Raw genomic sequence first — 23,637 nt, 5'->3', positions numbered from 1 at the left:
TAAATATCTAATTTTTACGTTTTTTATGATAAATATTTTAAAAAATGCATCAATGAATTAATATTAACCAATAAATGTTAATTTTTATAAATCAATAGTAAAATAATTAAAAAATTGTAAAATATATATTAAATATTTAAAAAATATTATTTCATTGATAAAAATGTTAAAATATTAATACTTAAATAAATTAAAAAAGAGTGAAAATGAGCACCATTGGGCTTGTGCTAGAATTGACATTAAATATATTATTTTTATTGATAAAATAATAAACAAATAAAATTAAAATATTATTACATTAAAATTTAAAAATTAAAAAGAATGAAAAGTATGTAGAAGAGATATATTGTATCAAAATACAGTGTGGAAAATGTTGTGGACCAATCACATCTACGAAATATAAGCGTGGTCGAGATTTTGGGCTGTGGGCAAGGACGGTCCATGATATATTATGGACTAGTCTTGTCCATGACCAATAAAACGGTGAATTCACCCCATGGTGTGGACTGAAATGGTCCATCCACGAGATGAACACACTACTGAATGCCACCTTATTTACTTGATCAATCTTTCATTAAGGAGTGTTTGTTTTGCTATTATTCTCATTATTTTTTATTCCAAAAATAACCTTAATACTTTTTTGTATAAAAAACAAAATTGACCAAATATAGCCAATAGAGTGGTTGTATGTGTCTTATTAAGGGCAAAAATGGTATTTTTATTTTTATTTTATTTTAATTAAATTTATTTAAATGAACATTAGGGTCAACATTGTCATCTTCCACTATCATCTGACGGAAGATTGATTAAATCCATTACAAATTATAAGTGGTATTTTAGTAAAATGCTAACTATAGGGTAGATTTTAGTAAATCCATGGAACTATAAGGGGTATTTTAGTAAATGACCTTTTTCAATTATTTAACTTTTGCTTAATAAATCTCATGCATCGCATGAGTCCCTACTAGTATATATGTTAAAACAAAGTGGTCAAGAAATTTTTTCCTTTGTTTGAATTTTTTGTTTTTTTATTCCATGTCATTTTTGAAACAACAAATGAGATGCACTTTCCCAATAACCTAAATAATCTCTTATCCTAAAATTTTTCCTAAACTTCCTCTCGCAATTTCTCCATAATTATCGCTAATTCCTATTTATCCTCTCCCCTACTTTTTATCTATATCTATCTAAAGTAAGTTTGGATTAAAAAAAATTAAGAATCATTTAAATATTCTAACAAAATTATATAATAACTTTAAAATATTTATTAAAATACAAAAAATAATTTTATATTTTACAAAATATATCATGAAATTATGTACTAACAATTTAAATTATGTTTTCTCGGATTATCAATTTAAATGTTTTTCAAATATTTAATAACATGTAATAGCTTTAAATAAACAAAATTCAACTAACAAAAAATTTAAATATTTTATATATTATTTAAATAGTTAAATAACTAAATATTTATAATAACTATATTTTAATTAATTAAAATAACTAAATTATCTAATAAATAATTTTATATTTTTACAAAATATATCATGAAAATATGTACTAAAAATTTAAACTATGCTTTTCAAGATCATCAATTTAATTTTTTTTCAAACATTTAATAATATGTAATAGCTTTAAATAAATAAAATTCAAATAACAAAAAATTTTAAATATTTTATATATTATTTAAATATTTAAGTCACTAGATATTTATCATAACTAGATTTTAAATAGTTAAAATAACAAAATTATGTACTAATTTTAAATATTTTTTAAAGCAGAAAAATAATTATAACACTAGAGGGGATCCATGCAATGCACATGATGTATTAAATGAAAGGTAAATAATAGAAATGGTCATTTACTAAAATACCTTTATATTTTTATGGATTTACTAAAATCTACTCTATACTTAGCATTTTACTAAAACACCACTTATAATTTGCAACATTTAATCAATCTCCCATTAGATGATAGTGGAAAATGACATGTTGACACTAATGTTCAATTAAATAAATCTAATAAAGAGAAAATAGAAATAAAAATGCCATTCCTTTCATTAATAATGAAATTATATAATAATAGTATAAATTATGACTTTATGGATAATTAAATTCCATAAATAATTAATATTTTAAAATTGAATTATTTTACATATTATTTAAGTATTTAAATAACTAGGTATTTTAAATAACAAAATATTTAACATAACTTGATTTTCAATAGTTAAAATAAAGAAATTATGTAATAAATTAAAAAATTTTCTGAAAAGTGGAAAAATAATTATAACATAATATTGAATTAATAATAATAAATTTGGAAACGAAATGATTCCATAGTCAAATAATAAAATTTTAAAAAATAGAAAATAAAAAGAATCATAAAAATAAAAAAAAAAGAAAAATTGGGTACATATCTAATGTTATATATTTATAAAAAGTAAAATATTAGGTACATCTCTAATACTATAAATTCATTATATTGAGCAAGAATAAGAATTATACATAAAAAATAATTTTATCAATGATGGAAATGTAATACAAAATTTATTGTCAACCTAGAAATCAAACTATTTTCCTTGGGTGGTATAGTGGTTTGGGTCAAATGGATAATCAATGATATGATAGTTAAACAATAAATATTTAAAAAAATAAAAAAGTACAAGTAATCAAAAGAATCTATATATATATATATATATATATATATATATATATATATATATATTATTTATAAGAAGTAATCAAAAACTACTTATAATTTAAAACTAATTTTAAAGCAAAGCTATTTTCTTATGTAGATGGTGGCTCAATGATCCAACTTTTCAAAGAAACTCATGATGTCATAATTGAATAATAAATATTTAAAAAAAGATAGAACGTAAAAAAATGAAAAAGTACGGAATTTTGTCAAAAACATTTGGGAACATTTTTAATATATATTCATCATATTACCACAAACATTTAAGTTTATTTTTAATTAAATTGTTACTTTTGTTACTTTTCAATTTTTATCTTAACTATGATATATCTAAAATTCAATTAATTAATATGAAGAAAATTTTCTTACGTGCAACGCACGCGCTTAATTACTAATTTAATGAAATGTATGAACGGGACAGTTCTGACTTGAACTTGGGCTCAGGCCAATCTCAGGCCTTATGCCCTATTCTTTGGGTTGGGCCTAGGTTGAACTTAAACCTGGCCCAATCTACCCAACTTGCATAGCCATATAAAATCAATTAATAACTTGACCATGAAGAAGAGCAAGAAAATGCGATCTCTTTAACCTGATTTTAGTTCTAACATGCAAAAGAAGAGAGACCTCTCGGATCTGGTACACTATTAACTACATAGGGTAGCAAGTTTAAAGAATTTATGTCTCAATCCCTTCCATTGGAACACCTTCTTCCACTTTTATTCGAATTCTTTGAACTATTCATTTCTTCATAAGAACCAACATTAGATTCACGTGAGCTGTTGATATCAATCCAATGAAAAAAATGTCGAGGTTATATGCTAATAGTGTGAAAATGAGTCACCGTTTTCTGGAACAACAACAAATAGACGCTAAATTAAAAGGTAGGTATGAATCTAATGTGGATTAGGGGAGGGGAATGAACAGATAGACCTTCAATGATAGGGTCTGTAATCCAATGGCTGGATCAGAATGCCTCGCATTTACTCCACATTGGCCAGCTAAAAGAACAAATTCTTTGGAACTATGTTCTTAAGAAATCATAAAATATCATTTTTTTCCTTGAACTTTGATTACGTTTGCAAATGGATCAGATTTAATCTGATAAAATTTCAAATCCAATTCATTTAAGTCATATTTTAGATATTCGTTTATCAATATTGATATCTGAAAATGACCGATTTAGTAGTTAAATCGAATCCAGATATTCTTGAGAAATTAAGTGGGATTTGGGATTTGATAAATCTAATTTTTACATTAGTAGTATATACATACTTTTTGTTTTATATTTTTCTCCAATAACACATTTATTTTTATATTTTTCCACCGATTTGTATTGATCAACCGAAAAGGTTTCATATAGAAACAGCAATTGTAAGAAAAACTGATCAAGGATCTTTGATAAATGAAAAATTCAGAGCATTTTCTGTTCAGAGTGAACAGAGAAGCCATCAGGATCAAAAAAGCAAAACACAAAGAAAAAAAAAGCCAAATATGAGTGGAAATGGTGGAAAAAAAGTGCCATTGATGAGATTGGAGCCATTTACTGAAGTCTAAGTCAAGATATGGTGGGGAGAGAAGAACACTGAACACTCGCTTCACGGTCAAGCAGGGGATACTGGACAAAGACCGAGAGTGATAGACACGTTGAGATCATGGAAGACAAAGACCGAAAGGACTTAAGACTTGGTTGTGTTTTTCGATAATTACTACAAGACCTAGATCGCCTGTGGTCAATTCTCTCAAGAACAGAGCATGGTAGAGATGACTGGACTACTTGTTATTTTTCCCATGTCATAGACAATAAATCACCTTTCTTCTGAGTGATGCAGATAGTGATCTCGCTATCTACCTTTGTCATTCCCCAAAGTCCCCATGAAGATTGAACTCCCATTGGTTTGCTCCAGTCTATTTCGGTTATCTGCAATTCATGTCTTCTTTCTCTTGTTCTGTTCAGAATGTCCCATCACCACCAAAATGCTATCCCCTTAGGAAATGAGACGGATAGACTGGCCTTGCTTCAGCTCAAGAATGCGATAACTAACGATCCTTTGGGAGCTCCAAGTTCCTGGAACGAGTCTCTCCATTTTTGTGAGTGGCAAGGGATCACATGTGTCGCCGGCATCAACGAGTTACCGTATTGAATTTACAGGGACAGAGCTTGGTGGGAACTGTATCTCCTTGTATTTCGTTCCACTGAACTCGGAGATAACAAATTCCACGGTGCAATCCCCCAAGAAGTGGGTCGTTTGCTCCGTCTACGGTATATCAACCTTTCCGATGCCAATTTTGAAGGAGAAATTCCAAGCAATCTGAGCAACTGCTACAATCTCAAAGTGCTTTACCTACCAAGAAACAACCTTACCGGAAAAATCCCCTTCGAGCTGGATTCTTTGTCCAAGCTTTCTGCAGTGACTCTTCGTACAAATCACTTGACTGGAAAAATTCCACCTCCTTTTGGGAACCTGTCATCGCTCCAAGATCTTGATCTAACGGATAATAGCTTGGAGGGAAGCATTCCAAAAGATCTTGGCCGATTGACAAGATTATCGATTCTCTATGTTGGTGTAAATGAGTTGTCTGGTATGTTCCCTAACTGGATTTACAACATGTCATCTATTACTTACATTAGTGTTATACTTAATCGATTCTATGGGAGAATTCCAGTACTGGATATAGGACTCACTCTGCCAAAACTTTTCGGACTAAACAATTTCACTGGGCCTATTCCAGTTTCTTTGTTCAATATTTCGGGACCTGAATTTCTTGAGCTTGCCGAAAACAGTTTTGTTGGACCAGTCCCTCTGAATATCGGTGGACTTCAAAATCTTCGGTATCTAACTCTTGGTTACAATCGGTTTGGAACAGGGCAAGCTCATGATCTAGCTTTTCTTACTGAACTCACCCACCAACTGTAATAATCTAGAAATATTGAAGCTACATGCCAATTACTTTGGAGGCTCTGCGCCCAAAGCTATAGCTAATCTGTCAACCCAACTCACAGTACTATTACTTGGACAGAACCAACTCTTTGGAAGCTTACGGAACCTCATGAACTTGACTTATTTGGGCATGGAGGCAAACTTACTTGGAGGTAGCATTCCAACTGCTATCGGAAAGCTCCAGAAACTACAGTAGTTGTTCTTGGGTGGAAATAGATTCTCAGGAGAGAAATTGCCAAAACTTTCTAGCCTTTAACCCTTCATTCTAACAATCTTAATGGATCCATACCAAAGACAAGTTATTGGTCTTTCTTCTCTAACGAAGATCCTCAACTTATCTTACAACCGGACCCATCCCTACTTACATCCATGCATCCCACGTGTCGTTTTCCCGAGTGAAAGTTGTTCCACAACCGGCGCATGTTAGCGTGTTCAACTATACATTGAGCAGGCCTTCGTGTATAACACTTCCCGCTAAACGGTCGAAAAATTGCCGCTCGTGCTGTTGCAGTAGCAATGCACATAAGAAAATGGCGGAAAGCTAGGGTTTATCAGAGAACTTCAATTGTATGATTTTATTTCTTCTCCAGTAGACCCGTAAAGACCTCAATTACGCTGTAATGGAGAAAAATGAAGGCGATCAATTCATCTCATCTTCCATCACTCTCTCCCCGTCTAAAGTTCACCACCCTCTCCACTTATTCTCTAATCTTCATTCTGATCTCATACAATCTCCCTGAATCTAATCAAAATCAGAGATTCTATCAACCGTTTCATCTTGTCGATAGGAAATCGAAGAAATGCTGGGCCTTTTGCAACTAAATCTTCCATCCTCTGCTCCTCTTCTTTAGCTTTGGTTCGATCCGAGGAGTCGAATCAGAATGTGTCGTGAGGCACAGAGCTTCAAGAGAAAGCGTATTCACCGAGCCAGTACGGAAGAGAAAATGAAGAGAAGGTTTTCAATTAGTGAAGTTTTAATCCGGAACAAAGACGGGGAGGAACTCGAGAGGAAGGACCTTGAGGCAGATGCAGCAGCGGCTTTGAAGGTTTGTCTTCCAAACTCAGCTCTCACTGTGCGAGAAGTTCAAGAAGATGCTCACCGGCTTATCGACAGTGGGTACTTTTTCTCCTGCATGCCTGCCGCAGTTGATACCAGAGATGGGATTCGGTTGATTTTTCAGGTACGTTTTGTTTAATTCTCTTTTTTCTTTCCTTTTTCTTTTTCTTTTTCTTAAGGTATGCCAGAACATTACATAAAGAAACAAGGTGGGACTTGGGGTCTTCTAGAAAAGAAAGAGTGCTGTAAATTTCGTTGCAGGGCCTTTTATCAATAAAGAAGTATTTGGTTGCAATAAAGGAAAAAGTGTTAGTCGAGTTCCCAAAATATTGTGCTATGATGATTACATGGTCGTAACCCCTCATCGATGCAGTGTGACTTATAGAATTATTGTTGGAAGTAACAGCTAGATGTTAATTCGAGTTTTCAGGGATATGTATGATGCCTTCTGCTGTAAGCATGTTGAATTCTTTTCTGAATAGAATTCCGTGACGATGAACTGCAAGGGATTGGTTTTACTTTCACTGTTATAGTTTGGTGGGCAAAACGAACTTCTGTAACCACATTTTTCTTATTTGGTTTAGCACGGTATAAGCATCTGAAGTTCTGAACTGGTTTTCCGTGATACAAGGCAGAACCGAACCAGGAGTTCCAAAGGTTGATATGCGAAGGAGCCAGTGTTCTTTCCTTGAAGTTTCTGGAAGATGCATTCCATGATGGATATGGTGGGTTTCTTTTTTAATGGTTCTGAGCTATATACAGATTATACTTTCATTCTTTGTTTTACTCTTTTATCTGGCCATGCATCAAGAAATGCTCACAACATGCCTAATCTTTTTGGCATCGAGCTATGCAGGAAAAGTGGTCAATATCTGGAGTTTGGATGAAGTGATAAGCTCCATTAATGGGTAGTACATGGAGCGAAGTCTACTTGGCATGGTTGGTGCTTCATCTGTACACGATTGTTTTGTTAATTTTAACATGCATTTCTTTTTTGATGGTTGTCACTGGTTTCAGATGTTGAAATTCTCTCTGGTGGGATCGTCAGGTTTCAAGTTTCAGAAGCTGAGGTCAACAATATCATCATAGAGTTCCTCGATAGGAGGGTCTGAGGACTTGTCTTTGGTGTTTAGTGTTTACTGAATGAAAGCTGAAAACTATTTAAGTTGCATTTTTATGGCTAATAGACTGCCTCATGATATCTTCAGTGGTGAGTTGATTACTGCAAAGACAGAGCCAGAAACTATACTTCAGCAACTGACCGCAAAGAAGGAAGAAGTATGTTCATCAATTTGGTAACTTGTGGTTGACTACTTGTGTAGGGAGGAACATTACTTGTTCTTAGGAATTAAGATACAAGGAACATTGCCTTAAAAAAGATATGTCTATTTTTCTTCTAGTAAAGTTTATTCTAATTGTGAACTTCATTAATTCTTGAAGGTACTTATCATAATTGTTTAATTTTATGTTTGAAAGATAGATTGTTATGAACTAAGACCATATGCTCTTTCTTTTTTTTTTTTTTACTTTTCCATGTTGTTTTGCTTTTATGAAAAACATGTATTACACCATGAAGAAAGCAAAGATCATTAGATTGAATCATTGAAGTGTGTTAAACTTTTTAATCCAATATCTTTCTTGCTTGCCACAAGTTCATTGTTAGTTTGGCTAGCATTCCTTGATTGTGAAGTATTGACCTCCATCTTCCGATCTTTTTTCCCATTAAACCTGAAATTGAGAGCTATGCAATTTTTTTGTTAATAAGAAATGAAAAAAACTAATATCATTATTATTCACAAGAAGTGAAATAAAGTGTTTAGATACAGTGCTCCATGCTTCAATGTTTAAAGCAAGGGCTTTTGATCCAATATAATCATCATCATTATCTAGGCCTTGTTCCAGCTATATGAGGTTGGCTACATGAATCCTATTTTTCCATTCTATTCTGTTCAGTGCAATATCCATTGTTAAATTATGAGCACATAAATCATTTCTTACTACTCAAACCCAGACCCATTTTGGTTTGCTCCTAGCTCTTCTAGCTTCTTCAACCTGTAACAAATCACTTATTGTTATGAGTGCTGTAGATGGTCTTCTATGCACTTCATCAAACCATCTAAGTCTACTTTTTCTTATTTTAGAACCTATTGGAGATACTCCTAGTTTTTCCACTCATCCATGCGTTCACAATTGTGCCACTCATTTTTTGAACATATTGTATACTTGGTACTTGTTGAAACCTTTGCTCAATTATTCTATTCCAAGGTTTAAAATATCGATGTCAATGGAAATGTTGCTTACCAAAATATAGGACATATGTTGAAAATGTCGAGGGGAAATATTGTAAAAATTAGAGACATTGTGGAAATATTATGAAATATGTGGAAATATGCAATGATATCTTGTAAAATGATAAAAGAAGCATTAATACATATTTCTAGACTATTATCTTATTCCCAACCATTATATAAAGCTAAGAAACTAAGATCAATAACAAATTAGTAAATGACGATTTACTGATTTATTATGCATTTTGATGTTTTCACAAGGTTATCTGATATTTTCTTTTCTTATTTTTAATTCTGATTTATTATAAATTCTAATATATTTATTTCACACTAGTAAATAGAAATACATTTATTCTGATTTTTAAACATTAAAGTTATAATACATTATGTTTTATTATAAATTTAATAAACTGATTCTTCTTTTTGTAGTATTAACTATTAAGATTATGATAAATTCTGATTTCTTATAAGACTTAATGAATTTATTATGATTTTTAATACTAAATTTATAATAAATTATGATTTAGTATAAAATTTAATAAATTTGTTCTCATTTTTATATTAAATTTAGAATATGATTTATTATAAAATTTAATAATCATTTTCTGATTTTAATAAATATTTTAAAAATACTAACTAGTTAATATTTTATTACTTGAAAAATATTTTATGTTTTATATTATAAAGTAATTAATTTATTCTTTTGTTTTTATTTTTTTGTTAATTCCTTTTTATAAATATTTTATTTGAAATATTAAATAGAAATTATTAATGGAACAATTTATATTAATATACTATATTATATTAATATAATATACTAATATATTATATTATTAATGTACATTAGTCGACACCCTGTCAACATAATAGGAAAAGCTAGGAAAAACTGTTTTGTTTTTGGTTATTTGGACCGATTTGGTCGACATTTCTGAAATATAGGAAATGGTGGCTGAAATAATGTAATTTTTATATTACCATCCATTTTCATGTCAGTGAGGCTCGACATCGACATATGTCGGGCGACATTAGCGAAATTTCGTGACATTTGAAACCATGTTCTATTTTGAAGTTTTGTAGTGTGGTTCGTGAGTTTGATCCCACAATAATTGTTACAACTTTATGTTTTGCTTTTGTTTTTAAATATAGGCACCATAGTTCTCCTTCTCCATTCATCTGGCATCTTCTTTGCTTTCATTATTATATTAAATTAGCTTATCTAGTCACAGTAAGCCTACCTCTCCCATAACTTTCCACACTTCTATTGGGATACGATCAGTTCCTAGTAAATATGAATATACAAAAGTATTTTGAAGGTGGTATTAATTTACCCAAATACAGCTCATTACCAGCTACACCCCCTTTGGAGGATGTCTGCCATAGAGTTTGCAGATTTGGGAACCCAAATCAATGAGGGGTTCACTCTAGATGTCAAAGATCTCAAATTTGATCGGCCGATCTCTAAGAGACTATCTGATTTGGATGTCTCTCATGCATTCAATCTTAGCCTGTAAGCCCCCTTGTATAACCATCCTACGATACACCATAGACACTGATAATCTGAGCTCTTGAGTCAACTAAATTGCTATTTAATGAAAATCCTCCAATACCTAAAAGACAAGAATTTCCTTGGGGCCAATCATACAATTTAGTTTGATGGTTCTATCTAATCTTTGTTCCTTTTATTTTTGTTGTCATTTCTGGAAGTTGAACTGAATAGGCTATAGAGACACTGTTAATGCTTTTTTTTAATGGATGGAAACATCATTTATGCTTCAGACATGTATGACCAATCAGGATGAAAACTTGGAGCTTATCTGACATCTTTTGAGTGATACTGTATCAGTCACAATATTGTTTAGTATAAGAAAGGTTTCAACTTTAAGTTCTTGTTTTGTAGGTCTACAGTTTGCTTCAGGGAAAAAGAGATGTTGAAACTGTAACAATGGGAATTATGGAAGATGTTAACATTATACCCCAGCCAGCAGGAGGTGAGGTTGGTTCATTTCTAACTTGAATTGTATTATCTCTTTTTTGATTGACAACACAGCAAAACGATTTCATTAATTAGAAAAAGCAGGTTACAACAAGAAGTTGTGAAAAGAAAACCAGCTTTATAAGATGACCCAATCCAAGATTACATTTGAGCCCAAAACATATGTGTTCTATGTACCCCTTGCTTCACTAAGCTACCTGCCAAACTATTGGTAGTTCTCCTCACCCATCTCACTCGGATTGACATGTCCTTCGATAGCCATTTAAATCTCCTAAATTCATTCCGCAAATGCCATGCCACCCACTCCCCCTTAAGCAGCCACTTTACCATTGTTTCCAAGTCTCCCTCAATAATCAGCCTACTAATACCCAATTCTTTTGCCTTCTCAACCCCATAAACTGCAGCCAAAAACTCTGACCTTGCCACATCACCTTGCTCCACAGGACTGGAGTATAAAGTATTTATGTTCCCCTCTTCCATCCATTTATTGGGGGAGACCAAGTCTCAACAGATCCTTGTCTTGTAGATGAGGATGCAGCAATAACACCCCAAGCTCTGAAGAAATCTTTGTAGAGAACACTGATGTGGGCCCCACAACTATGGTCCCACTGTGTTCGTAGGGTAGAAGATGTTCTAGTCTGCCTAGGGTTAGCTATTGGTCATTTAGTTGTTTCAGTTGTTATTTATTTCAGTCTTATTTTTTGCTCTATTTGTTATGTAAAGACTAAGGGCAGATCTGTCCTTTCCATGTAATGAGCATAACCTATAAATATTAATTAAAGTGACGGCAGCAAAACATTAAGCTTCTACTCCTCCTTTCAACCCTTGTGTTCTACTGCTTCTCCTCCCTCTTCCTCTTCTTTCCTCTTACCTCTCTTCTTATCTTCGATCCTGAAATCCATTAGGGTTCAAGACTGATAACAATCCTAAGCTTCTACTTGGTATCAGAGCTAGGGTTTCTCATGTGAGTCTAGTCCAGCCGAACATGAGAACCATCTAAAGCTAGAAGTTGAGAAAGCAGAGTTCGTTGACTGGTTCTTGGAGATCTCTAGAGGATTAACAGCTGTTTGAAGAAGTGCCACAGTTGCAGTGAGTTGGTGATCAGGAAGAATCAGAGAAGGCTAGGGTTCGGGTAACCTTGGTAGGCAGCGAACTGCATCCTATTGTAAGTCTTTTATTTTCTGAGAGAAGTAACATTAGAGAAGATAGGTTGGACCTATCTAGCAAGGGTGGCCGAACCACTCTAGGGTTTTATCTCTCTATTCTCTAGGGTTTTGTCTTATCCCTGCGGCAAACCCTAGTATTGGACTGAACCTTGTGATCTTATCCCTGCGGCAAACCCTAATAGTTCAGTTTTAGGGTTTCAGCATATCAGATTGATTAGTTTTAGGGTTTCATATTAACCCTAATGCAAACCTTATCCGTACGGTACTGTCTGGAGTGTACGGCTTTTAGGACTGATTAAAACCTCAAATTGGCTTCAGCATATCAGATTGTTCTTCAAACTGTTTTTTAGTTTTCTTTCGGGGTTTCGAACACTTCTAAAGGGGTGAAAACAGTTCAGACTGTTGCTGTTGTGTGTGGTTGTTGATTTCAGATCAGTTTTATACTTGTTTCGTGCATATCTACTGTGAGTACAGATTGGTTCTATACTGATTTTGTGATTGTGGTTGGTAGTCCTAGTGCTGGTTTTGACTGTAGTAACCCTAATTTTGAGACTTCTGGTTCTTGACCGAAATGGAGTTTAAGAATCAAGCAGAAGGCAGTTTTGGGAACAACAGTTATGGTGGTGGTTCTGAGACAGGTTTTTAGATTACAACCGTAAAGTTTGATGGATTAAACTATTTGGAATGGGCCCAATCAGCCATGATGGCTATTGGGGGAAGGGGCGAAGTAGGGTATCTCTTGGGAGATGTGGCAGAACCTTCCAAGGGAGACCCTATGTATACCAAGTGGGTCCAAGAAAACTATTTGGTTATGACATGGCTTTGTAATTCTATGCAGCCCCATATCAACCGAAATTACTTATGGGCAAAGACAACCAAGGAGATATGGAATGTGATGAAAGAGACTTACTCTCAAGCCCTTAATGTTGCCAGAGCATATGAGTTGAAATGTGAGGTGAATTCCCTTAAACAAGGAGAGAAACCAGTGTCGGTCTACTTCTCTACCTTGAAGTCCCTATGGCGTTAGATTGATCACTTAGAGACTCTTGAGTGGGAGAGTCCCAAAGATGTTCAAATACATAGAAAGCACATTGAGACAAACAAAGTGTTTGAGTTCCTGGCAGGACTGAATTCAGAATATGATATTGTGAGGCAGCAGATTTTGACTAGAGATAGTGTGACCCTCTCTCAGGCATACTCCTTAGTGCACAGTGAAGAGACCAGGAGGAAAGTCATGATGCAACCTCAGCTGCTTACACCTGCCTTGGTAGCTGCGAAACCCAAAACAGAGGGTGATTCAGAGAGGGACAGAAAGAAGGAAGATAAAATGGATGTGGTGTGTGAGCATTGCAAGAAACCTAAACACACAAAAGAAACATGTTGGAAGCTGCATCCACATTTGGTCCCGGCAAAGTTGAGAAATAAAAAGGGTAATGCTCATGTGGCTATGACTATTGATTCAGCATCCTCATCTGGCACAAGAGGCACACCATTAGAGACCTTAGCTGCAGTTCGGGCTGCTCTAATACAATTGGAGAAGGAAGTTGGCAGTTCAGCTCAGTTACCGTAGTCATTGTCAGCCCCGGCCACATCGGCCTTTGCACACTCAGGTACTCGAGCCTTAGCCTACCATGCCTCCGCTCCAGGTACTACTGAACCTTGTTGGGTAATAGATTTAGGTGCATCCAACCATATGACTAGCTTGCCCTTTTTGTTTACTACTTATTACTTATCTTCTGGTAGGGATAAAGTATCTATAGCTGATGGCTCTCTTGTCCCTATTTCTGGCAAGGGTGACATCAAACTGTCAGATACTATATCCTTGTCCTTTGTCTTGCATGTTCCTAAACTGGATACTGACCTCCTTTCCGTTAGTAGTATTACCAAACATTTGAACTGTTCAGTAACTTTCTTTCCTGACCGATGTGTTTTTCAGGACCTGGAGATGAAGAAGGTGATTGGGACTGGCGGTGAGACGAATGGGGTCTATCTGCTCGGGGAGAGTTCTCGTCGGGAAGAGTTAGTGGATAAAAAGTTACTTGTTTCTCAGGTTGTGAGTCCAGTTATGCTTTGGCATAATCGATTGGGTCATTTATCTTTTCGGTCCTTGAAGAGTCTGTTTCCTACTTTGTTTGAGTCTGTTGAGTCATCTCAGTTGAAGTGTGAAAGTTGTGAGTTTGCTAAACATTGTAGAAACTCTTATTCATTGAGTAATAAAATGAGTAATAGTTCTTTTGATATTGTGCATACTGATGTTTGGGGGCCATATCACATTCTTTCTATGGGTGGGTTATTGGTATTTTTTGTTATTTGTTGATGACCACACCCGGTTTTCTTGGGTTTATCTTATGCGATCACGAGATGAGGTGCCTGCCCTGACCCAAAACTTCCACTAAATGATCCTAACCCAGTTTGATGCCAGGATCAAAGTGCTTAGATTTGATAATGCAAAGGAATACTTTGCTAAGCCATTGGCATTGTACCTCCTTAATCATGGGGTTATCCACCGGAGCACTTGCCCTCATACACCTCAGCAGAATGGGGTTGCAGAGAGGAAGAATAGGCACATCTTGGAGGTGGCTAGAAGTATTATGTTTACCTCCAATGTCCCTATTCGCTTCTGGGGTGATGCTATCCTTACGGCGGTGTATCTTATTAATCGGATTCCTTTCCGGGTTCTTGATATGAAACCTCCTTTTTCCCTTCTATACCCCAATGTGGAGTTGTTCACTATTCCCCTCAAGACATTTGGTTGTACCTGTTTTGTTCAGCTTCTCGGTCCCCATCACTCCAAGTTTGAACCCAAGGCCTCCAAATGCATCTTTCTTGGTTATGCACAAACTCAAAAGAGTTATTGTTGTTATGATCTTGTCTCAGGGAAGAAGTTTGTATCCATGGATGTCACTTTCTTTGAGGAGACACCCTACTATTCTATGCTCTCTCCTCAGGGGGAGAGTAGTGAGTGTGGAGATTTGGGTCATTTTCTTCAGGGGGAGTGCAGTGAGGACATGGTTAATACTTTTGGTGCTGTTCCCTTATCTATTCCAGTTGGTGATGAGGGCTGCAGTAGCGAGGGTGGTCAGAGGGATCGGGAGTTGAGAGTCTATCACAGGCGATGCAGGCAGGTTGATCCCGGTCATCAGTAGTCCCGACCAGCTCCAAGTTCAGATATTACAGTCCCAGGGCCCATAGAGACTCCTTCCATTGTTGCTACCTCACCCTCTGCAGATGACCTTGACCTTCCCATTGCCTTCCATAAAGGAAAACGGCATTGCACCACATCTATAGCCCACTGCATCTCCCAGTTTTTGTACTATGATCGCCTATCTCCCTCCTACAGGTCCTATCTCACCTCCGTTGCTGATGTCCCTATTCCGAGAATAGTGCAAGAAGCCCTATCAGTCCTGGAGTGGAGAGGTGCAATGCAAGTTGAAATGGATGCCCTGTTGAAAAATAATACCTGGGAGCTAGTTGATTTGCCCAAAGGAAAGAAACCAGTTGGATGCAGGTGGGTATTTACTATGAAGCACAATGCAAATGGTTCCATTGAGAGGTACAAAGCTTGATTAGTTGCAAAAGGGTTCACTCAGACTTATGGTATAGATTACTTGGAGACATTTGCCCCGGTAGCCAAGATGACCACCATTCGGGTTCTATTATCTCTTGCAGCAAGCTACACTTGGCCTTTGTACCAAATGGATGTTAAGAATGCCTTCTTGAATGGGGACTTGCAGGAAGAGATTTACATGCAGTTGCCTCCTGGATTCTATGATATAGAGGCAGGTAAGAAGGTTTGCCGGTTCAATAAGGCATTGTATGGTTTGAAGCAGTCACCTAGAGTTTGGTTCGACAGATTCAGACTAGCCCTTGGGAAGTTCTGTTATGTACAGGCCCAATCAGATCATACACTGTTCATCAAGAGGGTGGAGTCATCACTGACACTACGGTATTTTTTGGGTATTGAGGTTGCTAGATCTAAACAGGGGATCTTTGTCTCTTAGAGGAAATATGTTTTAGATCTCTTGGCTGAAACTGGAAAGTTGGATGTCAAACCTGCAGATACACCCATTGAACAGAACCACAGGATTAGTGTAGAGAGTGGAGAGCTGCTTGAAGACAAAGTTATGTTCTAGCGGTTAGTGGGAAAGCTCCTATATCTATGCCTCACCCGGCTAGATATCAGTTATGCCGTTAGTGTTGTCAGTCAGTACATGCATTCTCCTAGAACCGCGCACCTTCTAGCAGTAGAAAGAATACTAGCATACTTGAAGAGATGCCCGGGTAGAGGTATACTGTTCAAGAACAATGATCACATGAAGGTGGAAGTCTATATGGATGTTGATTGGGCTGGGAGTGTTGATGACAGAAGGTCTACCCCTGGATATTGTGCTCTTGTGGGAGGTAACCTGGTTTCTTGGAGGAGTAAGAAACAGAGTGTTGTCTCCCGATCCAGTGCTGAAGCTGAGTATAGGTAAATGGCTAATGGAATGGCTGAAATTCTTTGGCTGAGGTCACTACTTGAGGAGTTGGGTATTGAGTATGAGAAGCCCCTGATGCTGTATTGTGATAATCAAGCGGCTATTAATATAGCACACAACCCAGTGCAGCATGACAGGACTAAACATATTGAAGTTGATCGACACTTTGTACGAGAGAGGGTCTCATCACAAGAAGCATGTCTCCCATACATCACCTCCAATATGTAGCTGGCAGATATCCTCACCAAAACTGTACCACGGAAGAAGCTAGAGGCAGATCTATCTAAGTTGGGAATGATAAACATTTATTCCCAACTTGAGGGGGAGTTTTGAGGACACTGATGTGGGCCCCACAGCTACGGTCCCACTGTGTTCGTAGGGTAGAAGATGTTCTAGTCTGCCTAGGGTTAGCTATTGGTCATTTAGTTGTTTCAGTTGTTATTTATTTCAGTCTTATTTTTTGCTCTATTTGTTATGTAAAGACTAAGGGCAGATCTGTCCTTTCCATGTAATGAGCACAACCTATAAATATTACTTAAAGTGGTGGCGGCAGAACATTAAGCTTCTGCTCCTCCTTTCAACCCTTGTGTTCTACTGCTTCTCCTCCCTCTTCCTCTTCTTTCCTCTTACCTTTCTTCTTATCTTCGATCCTGAAATCCATTAGGGTTCAAGACTGATAACAGTCCTGAACTTCTACTATCTTCAATCTTGAAGTCTGAAAACAACTTCATTCTCTTTGCCCAATGTGCCACTCTCAAAGTTATTGTTTCTACCAAGGCTTCCTTTCTTCTTTCCTTTTCTTCAAATATTCTTGCATTTCTTTCCTCCCACACAGTCCAAAGTAGTGCTGCTCTAGTGCACCTCCACAAGGTCTTACCCCTCTTTTTAAATAAAGCTAACAAAAGGGTAGGAGATTATAAGATGAAAAGCAGTCTCACCATTCAATTTGCGAAGGACACACTAGCTGGGGGACAAGCACCAATTTGGTCTTTTGGTTTGGAGTAGATCAAAGGTATTAATGCAACCATGAAACACTTACCAACAGAAAGCATTGATTTTAGGGGGAATGGAAGAAAACCAAATTTCCTTGATTGGGAAAGAAGGGTAAGTGGAGGTGGCTACCAAAGAATGTAAGGACTTACAAGAAAACAACCCATCAGAATTAGGACCCTAGACTCTAGAATCTGAGTCACCTTTACTCAAGAAAATTGAATTCAACAAGCTCAATAGCTTAGTCACAATAGGAGGTTCATTTGGCATTTTCAAGTCCAATATCGCCTTCTGCTTTCTAAGACATGTTTACCTTGGCGGATATATCCTCTAAAAAAGCTTCAAAACAATTTATTATAGTTGTAAATCACACTTGCAATTATTTGAATTAAAAGAAAAGAAACAGGTGAAAAGAGGGGGATTGAAGAGAGAGAAGTGATGGAAGCAGATGATAGAAAAGTCAAAAGAGAAAGTAGTCCCAAACCTCTCTTCTGCCCCCAGTGATCTCTTTTATTCTTTTGTTGTAAAAAATAAGGACAATTACATGAGTGCCCTTAGTAGGGCGTCCATCACTAAAGACAACAATAAAGAAAGAGAAAACAAGTTCATAACTAAGGCCCACTACCTATTAAAACAAGTCATAAACATAACTTAAAGAAAAACAAAGAAACTAAGGCCCATTCGGCCCATTATCTCTACACTCCCCCTCAAGCTGAGCATAGATATCAATTATAACCAACTTGCTTACACAATGTTGTAACTTTTCCTTGGGGATACCCTTTGTTAGAACATTTGCTATCTGTTGCTCTAAGGCAATAAAAGGAAGGCAAATTTTTTGGAAGCTTCCCTTTTCTTATAAAATGCCAGTCAATTTCAATATGTTTTGTCCTATCATGCTGAACTGGGTTATGAGCTATGTTGGTCGTAGCCTAATTATCACAGTAAAGCATTAAGGGCTTATCATGTGTAATACCCGTCTTCTTTAGAAGTGACCTAAGCCATAACAAATCTAAAACTCCATGTGCCATTGCCCTATACTCTGCCTCAACTGAAGACCTGGCTACTATAGAATGTTTCTTACTCCTCCAAGAGACAATGTTCCCTGCAACCAAGGCGCAACAACCTGATGTAGATCTCCTATAATCAATACTTCCAGCCCAATCGGCATCTGTGTAAGCCTTTAGCTTCATGTGTCTATGCCTAGAGAAGAGGATACCCTTTCCTAAAGTTCCCTTCAAGTAACACAACTCATTCTGCATCAGCTGTATGTATGTCTCTAGGGGCATGCATAAACTAACTGATTATACTAACATCATATGAGATATCTTGTCATGTCATGCAAAGATATAACAACTTCTCCAAAAGTCTTTGGAGCAGTCCTCTATCTATCAAAAGCTCACCATCATTAGATGAGAGTTTATGGTTAACATCAATAGGTGTAGAAACAGATTTGGCACCAAGTTTCCCAGTCTTTTTTCTTGTTGATCAGCAACACAAGAAAATTTCATTAAAATTAAGGAACAAAAAGGTACAAGAAGAAGTTGTTAGGCCAAAGACCCTCTACAGCAAAGAACCCCCTACACATTTAACATTGAGCCTAAAACAAATGCTGATTATTTTTCTATAAACTACTAATGCTACTTATAATTTTTGATTATTTTTTCACATTAAACATTTCTTATGTCAATTTATGCTTGATTATTTCATTTTCTCCCTGAATACCATCTGCTTTTTTCCAACTGGTAGTCAAGGTTCAAAATTTCAATACGATACACCCCATATGGGCGTGTATCTATCATATTGGGGGTTCACCGAAATGCCATTTTCAAGATACCTGTGTTTTTAAATGTTAAAGAGTACTAAAAGAACTGTCCCCTTCCTGGAGGAAACGTGCCAAAAGAGTCCCATTTCTTGCTACCTTGGGATGCATCCCAAAGCACCTTAAAGAATAGGGTAAATTGCTGAAACCTCCCATGAAGTTTCTGGTTGTTGCTGAAACCTCCTTTGAAGTTTGGTAATTGCAATCACCTCCCTTGAACTTTTTAACATAGTTGCAAGTAGATCCTCTCTGTTAGAATCCTTTAAAAAGAAGCATGAAAATATCCAAAATACCCATGCAGTTACTTTGACCAAAATGTACATTTTCGAAGTCCTCTACATATGAAATTATGAATTGCTACCCCAAACCCTTCCAATCGCTTTTCTGAAATTCTTTATTTTCCAAATTGATCCTTCATATCAATCACTCAAAGATAAAGCTGCAACTTCAAATCCTTTTTTTTTGTTTTTGTTTTCATAAAGTATGTATTGTTGTTTTTTTTTTTTTTTTTTTTTTTTTCTGGAGAAACCAAGCCTTAATAGTAACTGCATGGGTATTTTGGACATTTTCATGCATCTTTTTAGAGGATTCTAAAAGAGGTGCTCTACTTGCAACTATATCAGAAAGTTCAGGGTAGGTGATTACAATTACCAAATTTCAAGGGAGGTCTTTGCAATGGTCCAAAACTTCAGGAGAGGTTTCAGCAACTTACCCTAAAGAATAAGCCAAACAAACACAACAACAAAAGAAAACCAACCCAGACAAGCTAGAGATTATAAGAAGATAATCTCCTTCTCCTAGATGGCACAAGCTATCACTTGAAACCTAACAGATCCTCCTTCTTTCCTTTCCCTTTCTCTTCCACCATTATGTTCCCACCAACCCTCGACCTTTGTCTGAAATTCATATAGGCCTGGAATTACCATTTTCTGTGTTAGATACTGATGGCTCATGGTTAACTTCTCTATTATTTCTTTATTTGAGATACCTTAAATAGTCCTCCACCTGAATTCCACCTTCATTGAAGAAAGGCCCTATATTCTTTATTGTATATAACTTTTAAAACATTTTCTGCAATTTCTATATATAAATTTAGGAAGAGAGCCATCAGTAACAACGCTTAAATTTAATAAGATATGAAGAAACCTCACATTTTCCACAGAAAGGGATACCCAAAGAGATCCTGGTAACAACACTTAATAACTACTCTGGTGCATGTTTACATGATTCCTCCCTCTTTTCTTGGGAAGTTGAAAGGTTACCTGACTAAAAAGAGCAGTCATCTCCCTAGGACAAGTCTACCTGCGCCCAAAGAGAGAGACAAAACAACTCCCAAATGCAAGTAGCAAATGGACAAGAGATTAGTAAATGGAAACACCTCTCACCATTAGCTTTGTAAAGAATGCACCAATTCAGGGAGAGGCACCAGCTTGACCTTCTTTTTTGTAACATATTCATAGCGTTTATCTTCTCATTATACACCTCCCAACAAAACGCTTCAACATGGGACAGGCCCACACCAAATTCTTTGGTGGGAAAGGTTTGTTGGGGAGAGAAGGAAATACAGAGCCTGAAAGTCCCAAACAAAATTTTGTCACCAGAGCAAACATCATTCCTAAAGTAGTTCGAGTAGATAAATCGACACCCATCCCTTGTTGATAATAGATATGATGAGAAGAGGGATCATAACACTTATACCCTTTTTGGGTAGTAGGCATCCAAGGAAGATACAAGGTATGGAATGAAGGTCAAACTTTTCATGAGATGGAGACAAGTAATGAACAAAACAATGACAACCAGAAGTATGAATAAGAATGGAGAACAATGGGGACTTGGGAAAAAGAAGCTGATGTGGATCCTTAAACTGGAGAATATGTGAGGGCATGTGGTATCCAAAACCTCTTAAGGACATACATATGCAACATTAAACCTTGAGCTGCTTCAACAAGATGCTTGTTCTTCTTCCTTCCAGCAATGCCATTTTGTTGAGGTGTTCTCAGACATGTACTTTGATGAATGGTACCGTGTTGAGAAAAAACTACCTTTGATCACTGTTGAAATATTCACAAGCATTGTCCAAGTGAAAGAACAGAACCTCCACATGAAACTAAGTGAACACCATTCTTTGGAAGTCCTGTATCACCTTCAGTACTTCACCTAGAGAATGAAGTAAATAGATCCAAGTATAGCGTGAGAAATCATTGATGAAGCTAATAAAATATTTATAACCTCCCTAAGTAGTAATAGTAGTAGGGCCCTAAACATCAGAGTGAACAACTTGAAAAGAAAAAGCCATTTTATTACTTAATGGAAAGCTTGTTCTACAATGTTTGCTTAAAGGACAAGTAGGACATTGAAAAGAGAACTCAGAAACAGAATTAAATAATTCAGGGAACAAGACTATGAAGAAGAAAAAGACATATGGCCCAAACGGTAATGCCATAGTAAAATCTAGGCTTTATTACAAGGACTCTTAGACTGTCTCACAAGATTTGTTGTATTATTCGCCTTTAAACCAGAAACATCCTCCAGAGTGTAGAGACCAACAACATGCCTCTTTCCAATCATTTTTCTAAAAGTCAAATCCTAGAAACACAAGAATTAGAAAAAAAAAGGTCACACAACAATTCAAAGATTGGGTAATACAACTAGCAGATAAAAGTTTTATGGGGAATTTCGAAACATGATGAAATGAGTTCAAGTTAACACCATTCGGTAGGGAAACAATTCCATGGCCAATGGTGGTGTGAGAATCATTTACTAATCTCACTCTATCTCTACCAGAAAGCAAAATGGTAAGCTGAAAAAAGATTTGGCTTATTGGTCATGTGAGCCCCAAAATCAATGATCCAAGGGGATGAGGATAAAGTGGACACATTGAATGCAACAACCTGGTTACCTGAGGTTGATACATGTGAGGTAGGAGTGATAAAGATTTCCTCAAGATGATGAAGTGTCCTACCATATTCTTCCAACCGATGTGTGAGGCATTCAACATTCTCTCCTTGGAGTTGGAACCATGGAGTTATTCTACTGCAATGAGCCACAAGACACAACATTGGCTGAATTAGTTTTCTTCCCAAGCTGCTGTTGGTTCTGGAAATTCTAGAAATTCTTCAGCTTGCCAATGAGATACTAAGGTCTCTTTGGTGTGTCAAGAGATTCAAGTCCTATTGCAATGAGAACATCTCAGCTTACCCTTCTTCATCATATAACCACCTTTCTTGCCATTACCATGACTCTACTTAGCCAAGGCCCAAGAGAACAACCCCCCCCCCCCTCCCATGCTAACCTGTTAGACAGTCTTGTATGCCCTTAGCTTCAATCGGATTTGATGTACTTTTGTTATTTAGTGGAAATAAATTAAAGTGCATGTTTGATTCATGTTGTTTGGTATAATTTTGTGTAAAACCCTAAAACTGGACACTTATAGAAACTTGTGTTAGTTTTAAATGTTGACAGCCATTAGATAAGTCTGGGGAGATTTATCTTGCCAAGGCTGATACTGGTGTGCCACCAAGTGTTGGGATGGCTTGTTTCGGCCATCAAGGTAAGACCCAAGGCACACGCAGTATGGGATTGCTTGAACCCTTGAACCGGACCTGATTTTCAGTATTGCCCTAGAACCTTGGATATAGATGGGCAAAACTGGAAAGTTACACCTGACCCCTAGACTCGATTATGACACATCAATAGGTGTCGGATCGGGCTGTCTTTGATGTGTCAATCAGTGAGATCCTTAGTGGGGGTCAAAACCTGGACATGTTGGGGCAGTCTGAGAATTCATCTGAGTGAGTGGTAATAGTGACAGGATCAGCCCCTTTGTCGGACAATGGTAATGATCAATAATGCACTCTCTCTAATGGAAACCAAACTTCCGGCAGTTGATTTCAATCGTTGGAATTTTGTTTTGCAAAATAAGATATATATATATGTATATGTACGATTTCAAAAGATTTGCAAAAGGTTTTAATTCCTGGGATCCATGTGAGTAGAGAGTGCGGCATTGTTCCTTGTAGCCAAGAGAGAGGTCTTCCAATGCTTGATCATTAAGGGCTGAGAGGTTAAGTGTAAGACCATTTAGGACAATACCTGATGGGCTAATCTTGCACCTGCCCACAGTCCCTGGTTTTTTATAAGATGGCTTGGCCCAGGGACCACTTAATGTAAGTGTTGGGCCCATAGGGTCCATGTGATGGGCTCAAGGGGG

General features: G+C 36.4%; 1 protein-coding gene across 5 annotated transcripts in view; it reads left to right on the top strand.

Annotated features, from left to right (window-relative positions):
* The first annotated feature begins 6,106 nt into the window (after positions 1-6,106).
* LOC148872541 (outer envelope protein 80, chloroplastic-like) overlaps positions 6,107-23,637 on the top strand; it is a 36,537-nt gene continuing 19,006 nt past the window's right edge. For 3 of the 5 annotated variants that reach the window (XM_088967177.1, XM_088967176.1, XM_088967181.1), the window contains exons 1-6: positions 6,108-6,817; positions 7,325-7,418; positions 7,550-7,632; positions 7,711-7,763; positions 7,902-7,971; positions 10,879-10,974. In XM_088967177.1, the coding sequence (XP_088823303.1) occupies positions 7,609-7,632; positions 7,711-7,763; positions 7,902-7,971; positions 10,879-10,974 (243 nt within the window). In that variant the 5' untranslated portion in view covers positions 6,108-6,817; positions 7,325-7,418; positions 7,550-7,608. Of the gene's footprint in view, positions 6,818-7,123; positions 7,231-7,324; positions 7,419-7,549; positions 7,633-7,710; positions 7,764-7,901; positions 7,972-10,878; positions 10,975-23,637 lie in introns of all 5 variants that reach the window. The other 2 variants (XM_088967180.1, XM_088967178.1) reach the window with 2 other exon arrangements.

Source organism: Nelumbo lutea, chromosome 2, assembly GCF_056320005.1.
Source record: "Nelumbo lutea isolate HS-2025 chromosome 2, American lotus-T2T, whole genome shotgun sequence".
In the NCBI taxonomy this organism is placed as follows: domain Eukaryota; kingdom Viridiplantae; phylum Streptophyta; class Magnoliopsida; order Proteales; family Nelumbonaceae; genus Nelumbo; species Nelumbo lutea.
This window is presented reverse-complemented; position numbering and strand designations above follow the sequence as displayed.